Source organism: Phodopus roborovskii, unplaced genomic scaffold (genome assembly GCF_943737965.1).
Source record: "Phodopus roborovskii unplaced genomic scaffold, PHOROB, whole genome shotgun sequence".
Taxonomy (NCBI): Eukaryota; Metazoa; Chordata; class Mammalia; order Rodentia; family Cricetidae; genus Phodopus; species Phodopus roborovskii.
In genome coordinates this window covers 27,623,370-27,638,505 of record NW_026126480.1, presented here as the reverse complement: position 1 = coordinate 27,638,505, position 15,136 = coordinate 27,623,370, and the positions used below count along the sequence as shown (strand labels likewise).

Sequence of the window (15,136 nt, the reverse complement as noted above, 5' to 3'; positions counted from 1 at the left end):
ACACACACCACCACCAATACCACCATTTAAACAACAATAACCTGTAGACAACTTTAAAGCTTCTTCCATAAGTTTTCCTGAGCATTCCATACCTTGAACAGTTTCAAGGAAAGCACAGGCTTCATTCATGCCCAGGCACTCTGGGCTATGATGTATCTGTGAAATTGATTCATTCAGAGATGAAAACCTCAACAATCGGTTGTGCCTCCTGTCATTCCCATTGCTGAAGATCTGACAGTCTGTGGTGTCCACCATCGATGATGAAACCATGCTGAAGGTGGGGCTTGCTGATGACTTTCTTAGAAAAATCTGATTTGAGGCTAGATGTCTTTGGACCTCAGATGGAACATTCTCCACTTCTATGATGATTTCATTTACTTGGTCATCTGACAGCATTTCTGGCCTCTGAGGAGTCTTGTTCTTCACAGGATTGGCCATCAAAGTCCTCATAAGCACTCAAACTGGCATGGTTGGGCCCGCCAGGCAAGAATGGTGACATAGGAGAAAGGGTGCTCCATTCACAAGGAGCTCCACACAAACTACAACATGGCTCCCGCCTGTGCCCTGAGTGGGCACCTTCCTACAGAGAATTCTGCCTTGGTAGCTAAGCGACACATTATAAACAGAACCCTTCATTAAAGACAATGGGGTTCTAGAAACAGAAGGTGGGGAGTCTTCTAAATGACTCAATCACAGGGTAAGGTTTCCTTTTCTATTTGACATTCATCATTTGATATGCGCATTTTGGGGCAGCAAGATAGCTCAATGGGTAAAGGTGCTTGTTGCCAAGCCTAATGACCTGTGCTTAATCCCCACACAGTGGAAGGACAGAACTGATCTCCACAATTCTTTTTTTGACTGCACACATTAATGACTAAATGTATTTCTATATAAACACAGGTGAGTTTATAACATTATCATTATCTCTTGACCTCCTCAGGTCTGCCTTCAAATATCTATCCTCCTCATGCCAGCAGAAGGCTCATCTCCTGTTCAGACACAGTGCTCTGCTAAGATTCTCCCAGCTTTCTTTGCAGCTAAGGGTAGCCATGTGACCCAGTTTTAGCCAATGAGAAAGCAGTTTTTTGGAATGCGCTTTAAAAAGCGTTGATGCTCTTGGCTTTTGTTCTTCACAGCCCTTCTGCCTTTGCGCCTTCTTGTTTTGAAAACAATTAGGTTGATATTCATCTGCCAAGAATGATGGACAGAGGGAGGGAAACTCAGCTCTTGAGAGCATCATAGGATAGCTTCTTTATTGAATTACACTTTCCACTCTTCCTGTTTCTTGAGAAGAATAAATTCTTTGTCACTAAGCCATTGTTGTGCCTCAGTGCCAGAGATGTGAACAGAATTACTGTAGATATCTGATTTACAAGTTACCTGGACCAATTTGCTCATTTTTCAATGAGCCAAACTGAGGGCAGAGTGTGATAGAATATTATTTTCGGGTGTATGATTTTTGTTTATGTGGCATTTGTTTAACTCTGTGAAGCTGTGTGGCTGTGCCTGTCTAAAACAACTGGTGGTCCTAATAAAAAGCGGAATGGCCAAAATCGAGGCAGGAGCAAGGAAGAGTAGGCGGGGCTGGCAGGCAGAGAGGATAAATAGGAGAAATGAAGAAGGAGGGAAGCGAGAGAAGGAGAGGAGAATGTCAGGAGCCCAGCCGCCCAGCCGCCCAGCCGCCCAGCCGCCCAGCCGCCCAGCCGCCCAGCCGCCCAGCCGCCCAGCCCGCCCAGCCGCCCAGCCGCCCAGCCGCCCAGCCGCCCAGCCGCCCAGCCGCCCAGCCGCCCAGCCGCCCAGCCGCCCAGCCGCCCAGCCGCCCAGAGTAAGAAGGAAAATAAGATATATAGAAGTGAGAAAGGTAAAAGCCCAGAGGGAAAAGGTAGATGGGTTAATTTAAGATAAGAAAAGCTGGCTAAAAACAAGCCAAGCGAAGGCAGGGCATTCATAACAAAGAATAAGCCTTCATGTTTACTTGGGACCTGGGTGGTTGCCCCTCCAAAAAAGGTGGGGGGGGGTCACAAGATCACTCAACAGCAGAGAGACGAATTGACACACTTGGTCCATGGATTCCTATTTAATGTCAGGACTGGACACGAACTTCCTATCTCCTCCCCACAGTGGTAATTATCGTAACCCAGACTTGCCTTAAACAAGGGAAGGTACTTTATACTCTTCAGTTTTCACAACTACCCATTTCATAGCTAAGAAAACTGAGGCTCAACTGGGAGGATTTTGCCTAAGGCTAAGAAGTCAGAAAGCAGTAATGCTAATGGTCTGACTAAGGTGGTCTGAACCCAGAGCTTGTGTGTAGTCATTCATCACTCATTCGTGAACTAGCCAGTATTTACTAATGCTTGCTCTATGCCAGGGAGGTCTTGGGGAATTACCAGAATCCATAAGAGTAACACATTATTAATTAATTGACACGTGATTTGAAAATCAGAAAACAGGGAGATTAAAAGCTGTGTCTTCTATTTCTGCACCCACCTCTGAAGGCCTCTTCTCCCACCATCATGCTGTCTGGATAGGGCAGTCTAATGATGGCCATGGCATGCTTTCCCAATAGTTAAAGCCCATCCCTGCTTCACTGAGACCACCCTGCCAGGCTGCAGCATCTGTCTCTGTGAAAGTTACACTCTAGCAGCTGGGCAGCAGTGGTGCACACCTTTAATCCCAGTACTCAGGAAGCAGAAGCAGACAAATCTCTGTGAGTTCGAGGCCAGCATGGTCCACAGAGTGAGTTCCAGGACAGGCTCCAAAGCTACACAGAGAAACCCTGTCTAAAAACAAAACAAAACAACAACAACAAAAAAAACCCCTCTAGCTTGAGAAAGTTCTGGAAGGATGAGTCTGGAGGATATGATCCTGGCACAGCAGGTGGTGGGGGACTTCCTCAGTCTGCACTATGGTGAACCCATCTGTCTGGTCCTCTCACAGGCTTGCCCTTGTGATGGCATTCCCTGGTGTCTCTCTGATGGTTTCCATGGGGCTTGTAGGTCTCTGTTTCCAAGTAAAACCTTCATTGCCACACATGAGGACATTTAGAGTTTTCTGATACTTCAAGGCCTTCAATCTTTCAGGAGAGATGGCTCAATGTGTGTTTGCTTGAAGGTAAGCTTGAGGACTTGAGTTAAAAATCCCAATATCCATGTAAATGTAGTATATTTGTCTCCTGTAATTCTAGAGCTTGGGAGGCAGAGACAGGATCTAGGAATCCCCAAAACTTTGGATGACGCTAGGGAAGATTCCTCAGCAATTAAAGTGGCTTCCGGCCAAGCCTGATCCTAAGTTCAGTCCTGAGCACCAACATTGTAGAAGGAGAGAACTAACTCCCCCAAATTTGTCCGTTGACCTCCATATGTACACACACACACACACACACACACACACACACACATACACACAAAAATAAGTAAATAAACAAAATCATAATTGTTTTTTTGTGACAAGATTTCAATATGTTGCCCTGGTTAGCCTGGAATTTGCTATGTAGACTAAGCTAGTTTGAAGTCACAGAGATATAACTGCTTCTGCCTCCAAAGTTCTGGGATTAAAGCTGTGTATAGTATCATCTGTTCAAAATATAATTTTAAGGGAGTGGGAAGCTTTGCCTCAATATGTAAATTGAAGCAATAGAGGAAAATGTTAACACCTGACTTCCATACATGTATGTATGCATGCATGCACACACCTGTGCACCCACAGTCCTTCCTATCTATACACATCACATTCAAACACTTATACACAAAGTCACATCATATACACAAACATATACAAATAAGAAAATGAAGCTTACTGTTTTTCACTGAACTACATACTTCCACATTTCAACATAATTCAAAGCTTCCTTATTCACATTTTTAAAATCAGTGGACTTTGTCCTCAGAAACACACACATTGGCCATTGAAATAGATGGCCCTATCTTGTCACATATGATAAAAATTATTGGTTTGAGTGTGAGCATGTGATCCTCAAATCACTGGGGAAGAAAAGCTTCCTTCTAAAGGATAATTTTGCTGAGGGGCATCTGTGGGTCTGATGGCCTGACCCCGATGTTATGAAGGTCAAGTTTAAAGAAAGACTGAGCCAAGCAAAGGTGAGGGATGGATGAGTAACAAGCCCAGTAGACCCAGCGTTGGCTTCAAGCTCTAAGGCCATGTTTTTTACATTCAGCAAATTGATGAACAAAGATCTAACACACCTACTATGTACCAGGTACTATATGAGGAAAGGAAATTATTATGACTTTCAGTTCTTAAGTTTTCCTTCACCTTTCCTCCATAAGTCAATATATTCCCTGCCCATTTGACCTGGGTTCCCATTATAACCAGAAGATTTTTTAAAAACGTGTTCGTAAGTGTGTAAGTATGCACCTGGGTGTATATGGGAGCACTTACCATGTAACTGGGTACATGTGGATGCCAGAGGTTGATGCCAGGATGTCTCTCCTCTATCACTCTCCATCTTATTTTTTGAGACATTGTCTCTCAACTGAACCTGAAGTTTGTCATTTTATCTAGACCGGTTACCCAGTGAGCTCCCAGGATCCACCTATCTCTGCCCCATAGCACAACACTGAGTTCCAGGCACTTGACATTATAGCCAACTTTATTTGTTTGTTTATTCAATTTATTTATTTATTTATTTTGGTAAGTTCTTGGGATTTAAACTCAAGTCCTCACTGCTGGATAGCAGACACTTTGCCCACTGGGCCATCTCCCCAGCCCAAACCAGAAGATTCCTAATGAAGATAGCTTGATACTTAGATGGGAAACATTTAAAAGGAAGCTAAGGAATAAGGCCATGGCTCAAGGATAAAGTGTGTGCCTACTATCCCAAGACCCCAGGCTTATCCACACAGCAAAGAGAGAGAGAAGGTGGAGAGGGAGCAATGGGTGGAGGGAGGCATGGAGAAAACTCATGATAATGAAGTATCACTACATCCATTAGAAGACCAAGGGCCTTGGGGAAATGGTCATACCCAGTACCTGGGTTGCCCTGAGCCTAGTCTTTCCCCAAAGCTGACTTTTTAGTGATGATTCATAAGACTTACCTTGGGGTGACGTGTGCCAGTCACGTTCACACAGAAGCAGGTTTCCAACTCCACAGACATGGCTACTTCCTCTCTCATAAGCAGAATTCACTGGAACAAGGAGGGGACATGCTGATCAGTCCTTCTACACTGGACACGGAGGAACATATGATGGCTGAATGTGCTCACAGTGGTAAGAAGGGTGACCCATGCCAAGACTTTGCCTCTGAGGTTCTACAAGACCCAAGGTTAAGAACTTGGGTAAAAAAAAAAAAAAAGGACTAAAATACAAAAACCAAACAATGAAAACTAGTTAGGGGCTGGAAAGATGGCTCAGTGGTTAAGAGCACTGGATGCTCTTCCAAAGGACCTGGGTTTGGTTCCTAGCATCCAAGAATGCACACGGCAGCTTACAACCATCTGTAACTCCAGTTCTATGGCATTTGGTTGACGGGGGATTTCTTTAGTATGCTGTGAAAATATGTTTCTCTTATTGGTTGATGAATAAAGCTGTTTCAGCCAATGGACAGGCAGGATTTAGCCATGTGGGAAATCCAAACAGGAATAGAGAAAGGTAGTAGGTGGAGTCAAGGGGATGCTATATAGCTGCCAAGTAAGCAAGAGACCTGGGTATCACCGGTAAGCCAAGACCATATGGAGATACACAGATTAATAGGAAGAGAGAGCTAGACAATAAGAAGCTTGAGCCATTAGCCAAACAGTTTATATTTAACACAAGCCTATGTGTGTTTATTTGAGTTTAAATGGTTGTGGAATAAGGGCAGGACAGAAATTTTATCTACATTGGTGCTCCATTTGGTCTCTGAGGGTACTGCACATCTGTGGTGCACATAGATAGATAGATAGATAGATAGATAGATAGATAGATAGATAGATAGATAGAATAAATAAAAATCTCAAAAAATATTTTTATAAAACTAATTCTTGTGATTCAGGACAAAATCATGCTTATGTAACTAAAAACATTTCTCAAAACTGTACTTCACATAGATTTATTTACATACTTACATTTTAAATCTATTTCACTTTATAACTGATTTCACTTGTTAATAAGTTACAAGTCACATTGAAACCGCTTGTAAAAGTGAGCACAAAGGTTCTTTGAAGCTGTAATGTTTTGTGACCATACATGGAGTAAGTATGGCCTCATTTTCCTTGGGACACAGTCCACTCTCTGTATCTGTGTGACAGTGTCACATTCCAGTATGTGTTTATACAGTCCGTGTTAAAGAGGAAAGGCACACACACAGCATAGAATGCAGGGCACTTTTGAAGGGGACACTGCCAAAGGTTCTAGAACTTCTTGCTTGGGAGTAAGCCTCAGCCATATTTTTTAGCAGCTATTTGCCCCAGGCATGTTACTTAACACCTCTGAGCCTCAGTGTCTTAATCTGCAGAACAGGGATAGCAAAATGACTTTTACACAGGATTGATGGTGGAATACCTGTTAAGACATGTGAAATTGAAATAAACCATGAAGACTGAGCGGGAGAAGGGAGACCCACAACCTCCCCCTGGCGTGGGTGGCCTGTCCCGGGCCTGGTACCAAAAGGTTGGCCATTATTGTGGTGAGTAAATATATGGTTTAAGTCTTGTGGAGAGAAGCAGAGCTGAAGAGGTGAAGGTGGTGAGGAGCAGGCTGAGGTGGTAGGACTGCTTGTCACCTGAGGGCATGGTGTTGTCTGGGGCTAGGCTGCTGCCAAGCCCAATGTGTTTGGGCCCTAACACAGCCATGGTCTGTGTTGATATCCATGGTTCCTGTTACACCAAAGGCTGAAGGGATACAACTGCAGAGAGTTGGTCCCGCCCCTCACTGGCTGCAACACTAAGGAGAACTGGCCCTATCCCACACCAGCTACAGCACTGGTGGGGAGGTTCCAAGGGCAGAGGGCAGATATGAAGGGATTAGAAGATGAATGGGATTGAAATACATGATTTGAAAGTCACAAAGGGTAAATTAAAAGTTAAAAAAAAATATGAAATGCTTGAATAAGCCTAGAATGCAATGGACTCCTACACACTAATCATTGTAGTAGCTTAACTATTCTGCAAAGATTCCACCTTCCCTTCCATGGGCAACACTCTCTGGGCTCAGTGACCGGACTTGCTTTTCATCAAAGAAACTCAGCAGAGGTGATACTGCCATTAGAGACAACATGAATTTCTGCTTGCTACTCCAAGCCTTTCCAGCTTCTGCCATAGGAAGCGAATGTCCAGATAGCTTACTGCTCCAAAAAGAAGAACTTTAGATCCAAACAGGATCCATGTCAACCTAGTGCAGCCTTAACGTGGTCAATCCTGTAGATTGAGTGAAAAATATTTGTTTATTGTATAACTCTGGGTTTTGGACCTGGTGTGATATCACACACCTTTAGTCCTAGCATTCAGGGGGCAGACACAGGCAGATCTCTGTCATGGACTATTTATTTAACTATGCATTTATTTAACTATGTAAAGATGTGTGCCAATTGCAAGGTAGGATACATAGGCCAATCTCCAGGCAGGGAGAATAAGTAGGAGGAAGGATTTTGGCTCAAAGAAGAAAGAAAAAGAGAAGACAGGGAGACAACAGGGGCCAGATAGACAGAGGAAGCAGGAAAGTAGGACATACAGAATGAAAGAAAGGTAAAAAGCCCTGAGGCGAAACCTAGATCAATAGAAACAGGTTAAATTAAGTTCAGAGAGCTAGTGGGACAAGCGTAAGCTAAGGCCAAACATTCTTAATTAATAATAAGTGTCCATGTCTTTATTTGGAAACTGGTTGGCAGCCCAAAGAAAATGCAAACTACAGATTTGTGAATTCCAGGACAGCCTGGTCTACAAAATGAGTTCCTGGATAGTCAGAGCTATATAGTGAGATCCTGTCTCAAAACAGATAAACAACAAAATACCAAATTAAAAACAATAAAACAGCTCTCTGGGTTTGGGAATTTGTTTGTTGTGATATATTCCTGTCATAAAATGTAGATAAACTTATTACAATTATTAATTTAATTAGTATTCTCTCTCTCTCTCTTTTTTTTTTTTTTTTTTTTTTTTTTTTTTTTTTTTTTTTGAGACAGGGTTTCTTTGTATTTCTTTGGAGCCTCTCTTGGAACTAGCTCTGTAGACCAGGCTGGCCTTAAACTCACAGAGATCCATCTGCCTCTGCCTTCTGAGTGCTGGGTTTAAAGGCGTGTGTTACCAACGCCCAGCTCAATTATCATTCTCCCACATCTACTGTTTGCTAGGTATCATAACACTAGGAAAAATCACTGAGAGCCTTGTAGGACACACAGATGATTCTGAACTCTTCAGAAGTGAATAGTTTATCACAACAGAAAGTAGTTGGCTGGTGTTAGGACCTTTGGCCTATAGAGGAGCCCAGAGTAAGAAGCCATAGTTTACATTTTTTTCTTTTCATTTAATTGCACGTGCGCGCATGTGTGTGTGTGTGTGTGTGTGTGTGTGTGTGTGTGTGTGTATGTGTGTGAGTGTGTGAAGCTCAGAGGTTGATATCAGATGTCTTTGTCAAACACTTCTCCACCTTATTCTTTGAGACAGGGTCTCTCTGAGCTTGGAGCTCATCTATTCAGCTAGCCTGACTGGCTGTGGAGCTCTAGGGATTTGTTCATGCCCCTCCCCCATTGCTAGAGTTACATCACCATGCCTGGTTTTTACCCGGGTGCTGGGGATCTGAACTCAGGTCCTCATGGTTGCACAGCAAGAAATCTACCCACCTAACCTTCCCCCAAGCCCTTGACTTATGTTTGAAGAATTTTAATTTCCAGTGTTCTCTAGAGCTGGATGATTCTACCCAGCAGCAGTTCATGGTAAACAGGGATTAGGGTCCCCTTGGCTGTCAAATGAGTAGTTGAGTTGCACTGGCACTTTCTTTCTGAGCTTCAGTTTGCCCTTTAAGCAATAGTTAGAGATATTTTCCCCTCACTGTCCTTCCAGTGAAATTCGAATGTCACAGCTGCATTTGATAGGCGCCTCTGTGTGCTCTGTGTGCGTCTGTGCTTAATACATCCAAACAGTAACATCCTCAAACCTATCAACTCCCTTGCCCTCCTCCTTGGGACTGACATTGCCCCTGTGTGGGTAGAGCAATTAGTGTTTGGGCTTTGGAGTAAGTAGTTTCTTTGCAAAGGGCTAACTGCTAAGTGCTCAGTAGTACAGATGCCCCAGGCTTACCACAGCTTGACTTGTTCAGCTTTATGCTTGAGGGAAATGATATGTAATCAGTAGAAACTACTGTTTATTGTTTTTGTTTTTGTTTGAGATGGCATCTCTCTGTGTAACCCTGGCTGTTGTGGAGTTTAATATGTATACTAGGCTGGCCTCAAACTCATAGAGTGTGGCCTGCCTCTGCCCTCTGAGTGCTGAAATCAAAGGTGTAAGCCACCACACCCAGCTTTCAAATTTGTTACTTTAAAGACTGGGAATGTGCTCAGTGATATAGAAACTTGGTTATTTTCCTAGGATGTGTGAGGCCCTGGGTTTAATACTCACCATTACCAAATTGTGTGTGTGTGTGTGTGTGTTTTCTACTATCCAGTAGATAATGTAATGGCAGAGATCTGCCTTCTCGCAGTTATCCTTATTGACAGGCATTTGGTCAGTGTGTAGGGCCCAGGCAAAAGCATTCCATCTAAGACATTCCCAATATCCAAGGACAGAATTACTACACACCCTAAGTTGTTGATTTGCAGCTGCCTAAATGGATAGAAAAAAAAAAATAAAGCATGCCCTGGTTTTACCTCACTGGCAGATAGAGAAGCAATAACCTAAACTAACCCTGCACTAAAAGATGCTCAAACTTCTTGTTTTATTAACCCAAGATTTTAGCTCAGAGATTTACTGCTCCCTCCTGTTTCCCCTGAGAAGATAAAGACAAAGGTAACCAATCAGCTCATCTGCTCATCCTTGGGGAAAAATAAACTTTCCTGAAGGCCTGTGTTGCCACTGAGGTTAGAGCACTGGAAGATGCCATGTTTTTCTTGTGCAAATTAAGACCTTCTCATTGACCTATAGCCCTAAGCAACTGGTGCTAAAAGCTTCTCCCAGCCATTTTAGTTTATTGCTCTGTGTGTAAATCTTATCTGCTTTGCTGATCCTGAGAAACTCAAGCCTCACATTGTATTGCAAAAAGAATTACTGTTGCAAAGGTGTGTGTGTGTGTGTGTGTGTGTGTGTGTGTGTGTGTATCTGCATACACCTCCAGAACTAGGGAAGGAAAACAAGGGGGGGGGGGGAAGGGGAGAAGGAAAAGAATAAAAAGACATGGATAGAAAGATCACGTTATAAATAGATTCTTCCCCCCCCCCCCCGTCAGATTTTAGTTCCTTTGCTTATTTGTAGCGCCTTAAAAAAAAAAAAAAAAACCCAGTGAAGGTTTTAGAAGCTGGTCTCCTAAAGTTTTCCATAATTGCTCTCCCTATGCCTCATCTTCCTCCTCCCAGCTTTCTTTCAATCTTTGCCCGCTCCCTTTCCTCCCCTCCCCTCTCATCTCCCACCAAGTTCTAGTTCCTATATGTAAAGAGAGTATCTGAGGGGAGAAGTCAATGTCACAGCTGTGGCGTTCCTTTATTCACTGCCTTTTGCTTTCTTCCTGGAACACTAATGCATACGTACCATAGCCTTTTCTAGGATCACCTGCCATTTCCATGGATGCCATTTCAATGTCGTCAAGGTAATCTTCATTCTTTCTCCCTAGCATGCCAAAGGGGCTATTACTCCTGTAAGGAAATAGGGATCACATTGAATACGTTCTGCTGATCCATCTTACTATGGATTGAGAAAGCCTAGGAAATTCCTAAAGCACATCTCCGTGCCTATGAGGGTTATTTCTAGAGAGGATTATCTAAGCGGGGAGACCCTCCCTGAGTGAGGACAGCACTGCCCATAACGGGGCCCAAATGAAATCAAAGGAGAACCAAGAAAAATAGGACTGAATGTGTATCCCTTCCCTCTTTCCATCTCTCCCTCCCCTCTCTTTTCCTCTGCTTATCTCTCTGCTTTTCAGCCACCATGATGTATTCTACTTCACCACACTCTCTGTTCCATGATTGGCTGAAACGTTTGAAACCATGAGCCAAAATACATCCTATAGTTTTTGGTTGTGAGCCTAGCCTTTAATGGCTGAGCCATCTCTCCTTCCCGGCCAAAATACATCTTTTCTTCTTTAATTTATGTCAGATTTTTGTTGTTGTTGCAGTGGCAGAAAGTCATACTCTATCCAGCAATATCAGGGTGATAATCCATCATCCATCTACTTGTCCATCCATCATTCATTCATTCATTCATCTTTTCCTGTCATCACTCATTCATAGCTAATCTATCCATCTATTCACCCATTTATCTACCCATAATCCATCTATTCTTCTGTCTTATGATGCTCACTAAAGGCCAGCCCTGCGTTAGGTGTGAGCTAGGCACTAAGGACACACACACACACACACACACACCATGTGGCACAACCCATTTTTAATAGAGCTATGAGCAATTACAAGTAGAAATTAGTGAGCGCCAAAAGACAGGCCAGAGAAATCCAGAGGAAGAATGTGGGGAATTCAGGTTGAGAGTTCTAAGAAGGCTACACGGGGCAGACACATCTCAGAAGGACCTAGAAGGACAGATTCAATGCAGTCAAGAGAGCAAAGGCAGGGGGCACCAGAAATACAGGTGGGAAGCTAGAGAGCACTGGGTGTAGGAGAGAATGCTGCAAACATCAACTCACCTGGGGCTGAGGGGATGCTCAGAGGGCATGTTTGCAAGCATGAGAACCTGAGTTTGAATCTCCAGCATCTGCAGAAAAGCTGGGAATTATGACCCCAGTATTGGAGGGCAGAGATAGGTGGACCCCTGTAGCTCACTACCCATATCCCAGCCAAAATAGTGAACTCGAAGATCAGAAAGACCAAAGACACCCAAAGTCTTCCTCTGACCTCTACATGAACAAGCACAGGTATGTATACACACATGCATAAGCACATGCACATACACACACACATACATACACACACACACACCTCATCCTAGACAACTGAATCAAAAACTAACTTCCTCCCTTCCTCCCTCTCTCCCCCTCCCTTCCTCCCTCCTTCTTTGTTCTAAGAAAGGGTCTCACTATATAATATAGTTTGGTCTTATTGTCACAATCCTCCTGCCTCAGCCTCCTAAGTGCTTATATTATGGTAATATATCACCACTTCTAAAAGAGCCATTTTTTAAAATTCAAATTTATAAATATTATAATTGAAATGGTACATGTAAAATAAGACATATTATTGGTTAAAATTCCATGTAGCAAAATGTATAGGTTAACAACAATTGAAAAAATAACTAACCAAAAAATTTCCAGAGGTCATGTTGTTGACATGACCTTTGGAAAAGTTAGCCCAGGAAAATTAGATTTGGCCAAGCTATGATACCCAGATAATGCTGTCAGGCTCTAAAGCTATAGCAGATAACAGTGACCAAAAATGACAGATGCTAAAACCTTTTATTCATGCTGGCTGATGAGTTGAATGTTTGGTCCTCAGCTGGTGGCACCATTTGGGGGGTTTCTGGACACTTTGGGTGGTGAGCTCTAACTGGAGGAAGTGGCTTACTGCAGGTGGGACCTTGGGGGAGGAATCTTGTCTCTGCACCTCTAACCATCCACTTGATTTCATTCTCTTTGCTACCCACCCACCAGTTTGTGAATGTCTCTCCTCTGCCACATATTCCTATGGCCAAGATGTTCTGCCCAAGAGCATAGGACCAAGACACCACGGGCTTGAACTCTGTGGGCATTGTTTGTTTGCACTGGGCATTTTAGATGCAAAGGTAATCAATGAATGTTTCTAATTGAAACCACCGAGACCAACTCCCACTGGCTTAATGGGCATCACAGTGAGGGGCATTGACTTGAACTTACCTCCTAAGGACTCCCAGTTTGGAAGAGCCATAACCATGACCTTCCTCAGCACCTGGATAATCAGGTTCTCCCCAAAAGTCTGGAACATTCTTTGAGTCCTCAGCACCAGGATAGTCTGGTTCTCCGTAAAAGTGGGGTGAGTTTGGCTGATTATTAGCACCTGGGTAATCTGGTTCCCCCAAGGTGTCTGGGTAGGATTTGAGTCTGGAACCAGCATGACCAACATCTCTTCTGGAGCCTGGCAGGTTGGAACTGGCCCTGGGGCCAGGATGGTCAGAGTTGCCCTGAGCTCCAGGGTAGTCTGGTTCTTTCAAGGATCCCAAATAAACTAGATTGTTTCTGGAACCTGCATAGCTCATGCTCCTTCTGACTTCTGCAAAACCAGGATGGTGCTGAGAGTCAGGGTAGTCAGGTTCTGGGGATGAGCCTGAGTGGTAGGGATCACTCTGGAAGTCATTATAGTCTGGCTTAGGTAGAGACTCATGATAGTCTGGCTTTGTTCTGGAATATGCAGAGAATGACGGACTCCTCGGGCTATGATAGTCTGTGTTACTCGGAGATCCAGGGTAATCTGCTTCCGCTGGAGAGCTGGGGTAGTATGGATTTGTTCTAGAGCGGGAAGAATATGGGTTGCTCCTGGGATGGTGGAAACCTGAATTGTCCAGAGAACCTGGGAGTTCTAGGTGATCCTGAGGTTTCAAATGGCTCTGTGTATAGTTTTGAGACTCTGAATAGCCAGGATAGTCAGCATGCCCCTCGTAGGTGCTATTCCTGTGAAAGGCAGACATGATGCCAAAAAGTTTTCACCGGGTTGTGTTAAAGCATTGCCACCTCTGTAGCAACTCAGGAACCTAACCTGAAAAATAAAAAAGGAAGGGAATGGTCAGTTACTTTTCTTCCTCCCTTGCATAAATTGCTACATTTCTTCCTATAGTGAGACATTCACCCTGCCCGTACCTGTTGCACTAACCACGCCCATTGGGGTGGGGACAGGTGAGGACGTGACCTGGGAGAACTAGGTCTGGGAGAACTAGGTCTGGGGTCGAGGACCCTAGAGACTCTCTCTTGCTTTCTGCTCCAAGACAAATAATATCTGGAGATATCCTTGGGACATCTGTCTCTGTTGTGATTTCTCCCTGAATAAACATCTATCAGCTTATCTGTCACCCACCCCCATATCTTCCAGTATCTGATAATTGGGTGTTGAGGTGCCAAAAATAGTTACTGCCTTTTGTAGCCTCCCCACACCTGTGATAAGGCTATAAATGTGCTCAATGGCAGGCCAGTGGAAGCATTATCTTCAGCTTCCAGATCACACTGTTAAAGGACTGAAGTCATCCCCGTTTCTCAGCTTTTTACTTTCTGTGTGCTGGAATGGAGCTATCAAATGGTGCTCTTGGGTCATGAGAAAGGCCGTCTTCTCTGTAGGAACAATAGCACAATATATGGAGAGTTGAGTTGTGGGCAGCTCCCCTGGGCAAAGCACAGGAACACAAACTACTACAGAGGAGAGAGTAAACCTATGACTTTTCTCAAAACACTGATGCCTACAATCACAGTTGTATCTTTAATAGTATATCTGTATGATTTGGGATCATCAACCAAAGATTAGAAAGAACAAAATAAGTTGTTTGAGACAGGGTCTCATGTAACCCAGGCTGGCCTTGAGCTCACTGTGTAGCAGTGAGCTTGAACCCAAGTTTAAGGATTACAGACTTGTGCCACCATGCCTGGTTTAAGCCATGCTGGGCTTCACACATGCTAGACAAGCACTCTACCGATTTAGCTTCACCCCAGCCCTCGGAACCGAGACATCTTTGAGCTGTTTGTTTGCTTACTTGTTTGTTGAAACAAGGTCTAACCATGTGGCCCAGGCTGGTCTGGAATTCACATGCTCCAGCCTCAGTCTCCCAAATGTTGGATCACAGGTGTGCACCACTGCCTCTAACCTTGAACATTTTGGTTGCTCTTGTGTTTCTAGGGTTAAGAGCATAAAGCTCCGTGCATGCACAAAGAAAGAATAGCTTATGGAACTGAGACAGAAGGCTCAGGTAAGGACACCAGCTAGGATCCCTTCTTGTTTGAAAATGTAAATTTATCAGTTCCATGAACTCTTCAGATGGGGAGAACTCTAGTCAAGTGATAAGGTTTTCTCTGGATGTCCCTTCTCTGGCAA

The 15,136-nt window shown here is 43.8% G+C and overlaps 1 protein-coding gene across 1 annotated transcript in view; it reads right to left on the bottom strand.

The window, feature by feature from the left end:
- The window catches only part of Tmc5 (transmembrane channel like 5), a 53,123-nt gene extending 39,360 nt beyond the window's left edge, over nucleotides 1-13,763 (bottom strand). The window contains exons 1-3 of the mRNA XM_051192786.1: nucleotides 12,961-13,763; nucleotides 10,674-10,777; nucleotides 5,058-5,147 (exon numbers count right to left, since the gene is read on the bottom strand). Of these exons, the coding sequence (XP_051048743.1) occupies nucleotides 5,058-5,147; nucleotides 10,674-10,777; nucleotides 12,961-13,748 (982 nt within the window). The 5' untranslated portion in view covers nucleotides 13,749-13,763. The remainder of the gene's footprint in view (nucleotides 1-5,057; nucleotides 5,148-10,673; nucleotides 10,778-12,960) is intronic.
- Nucleotides 13,764-15,136: the final 1,373 nt, after the last annotated feature.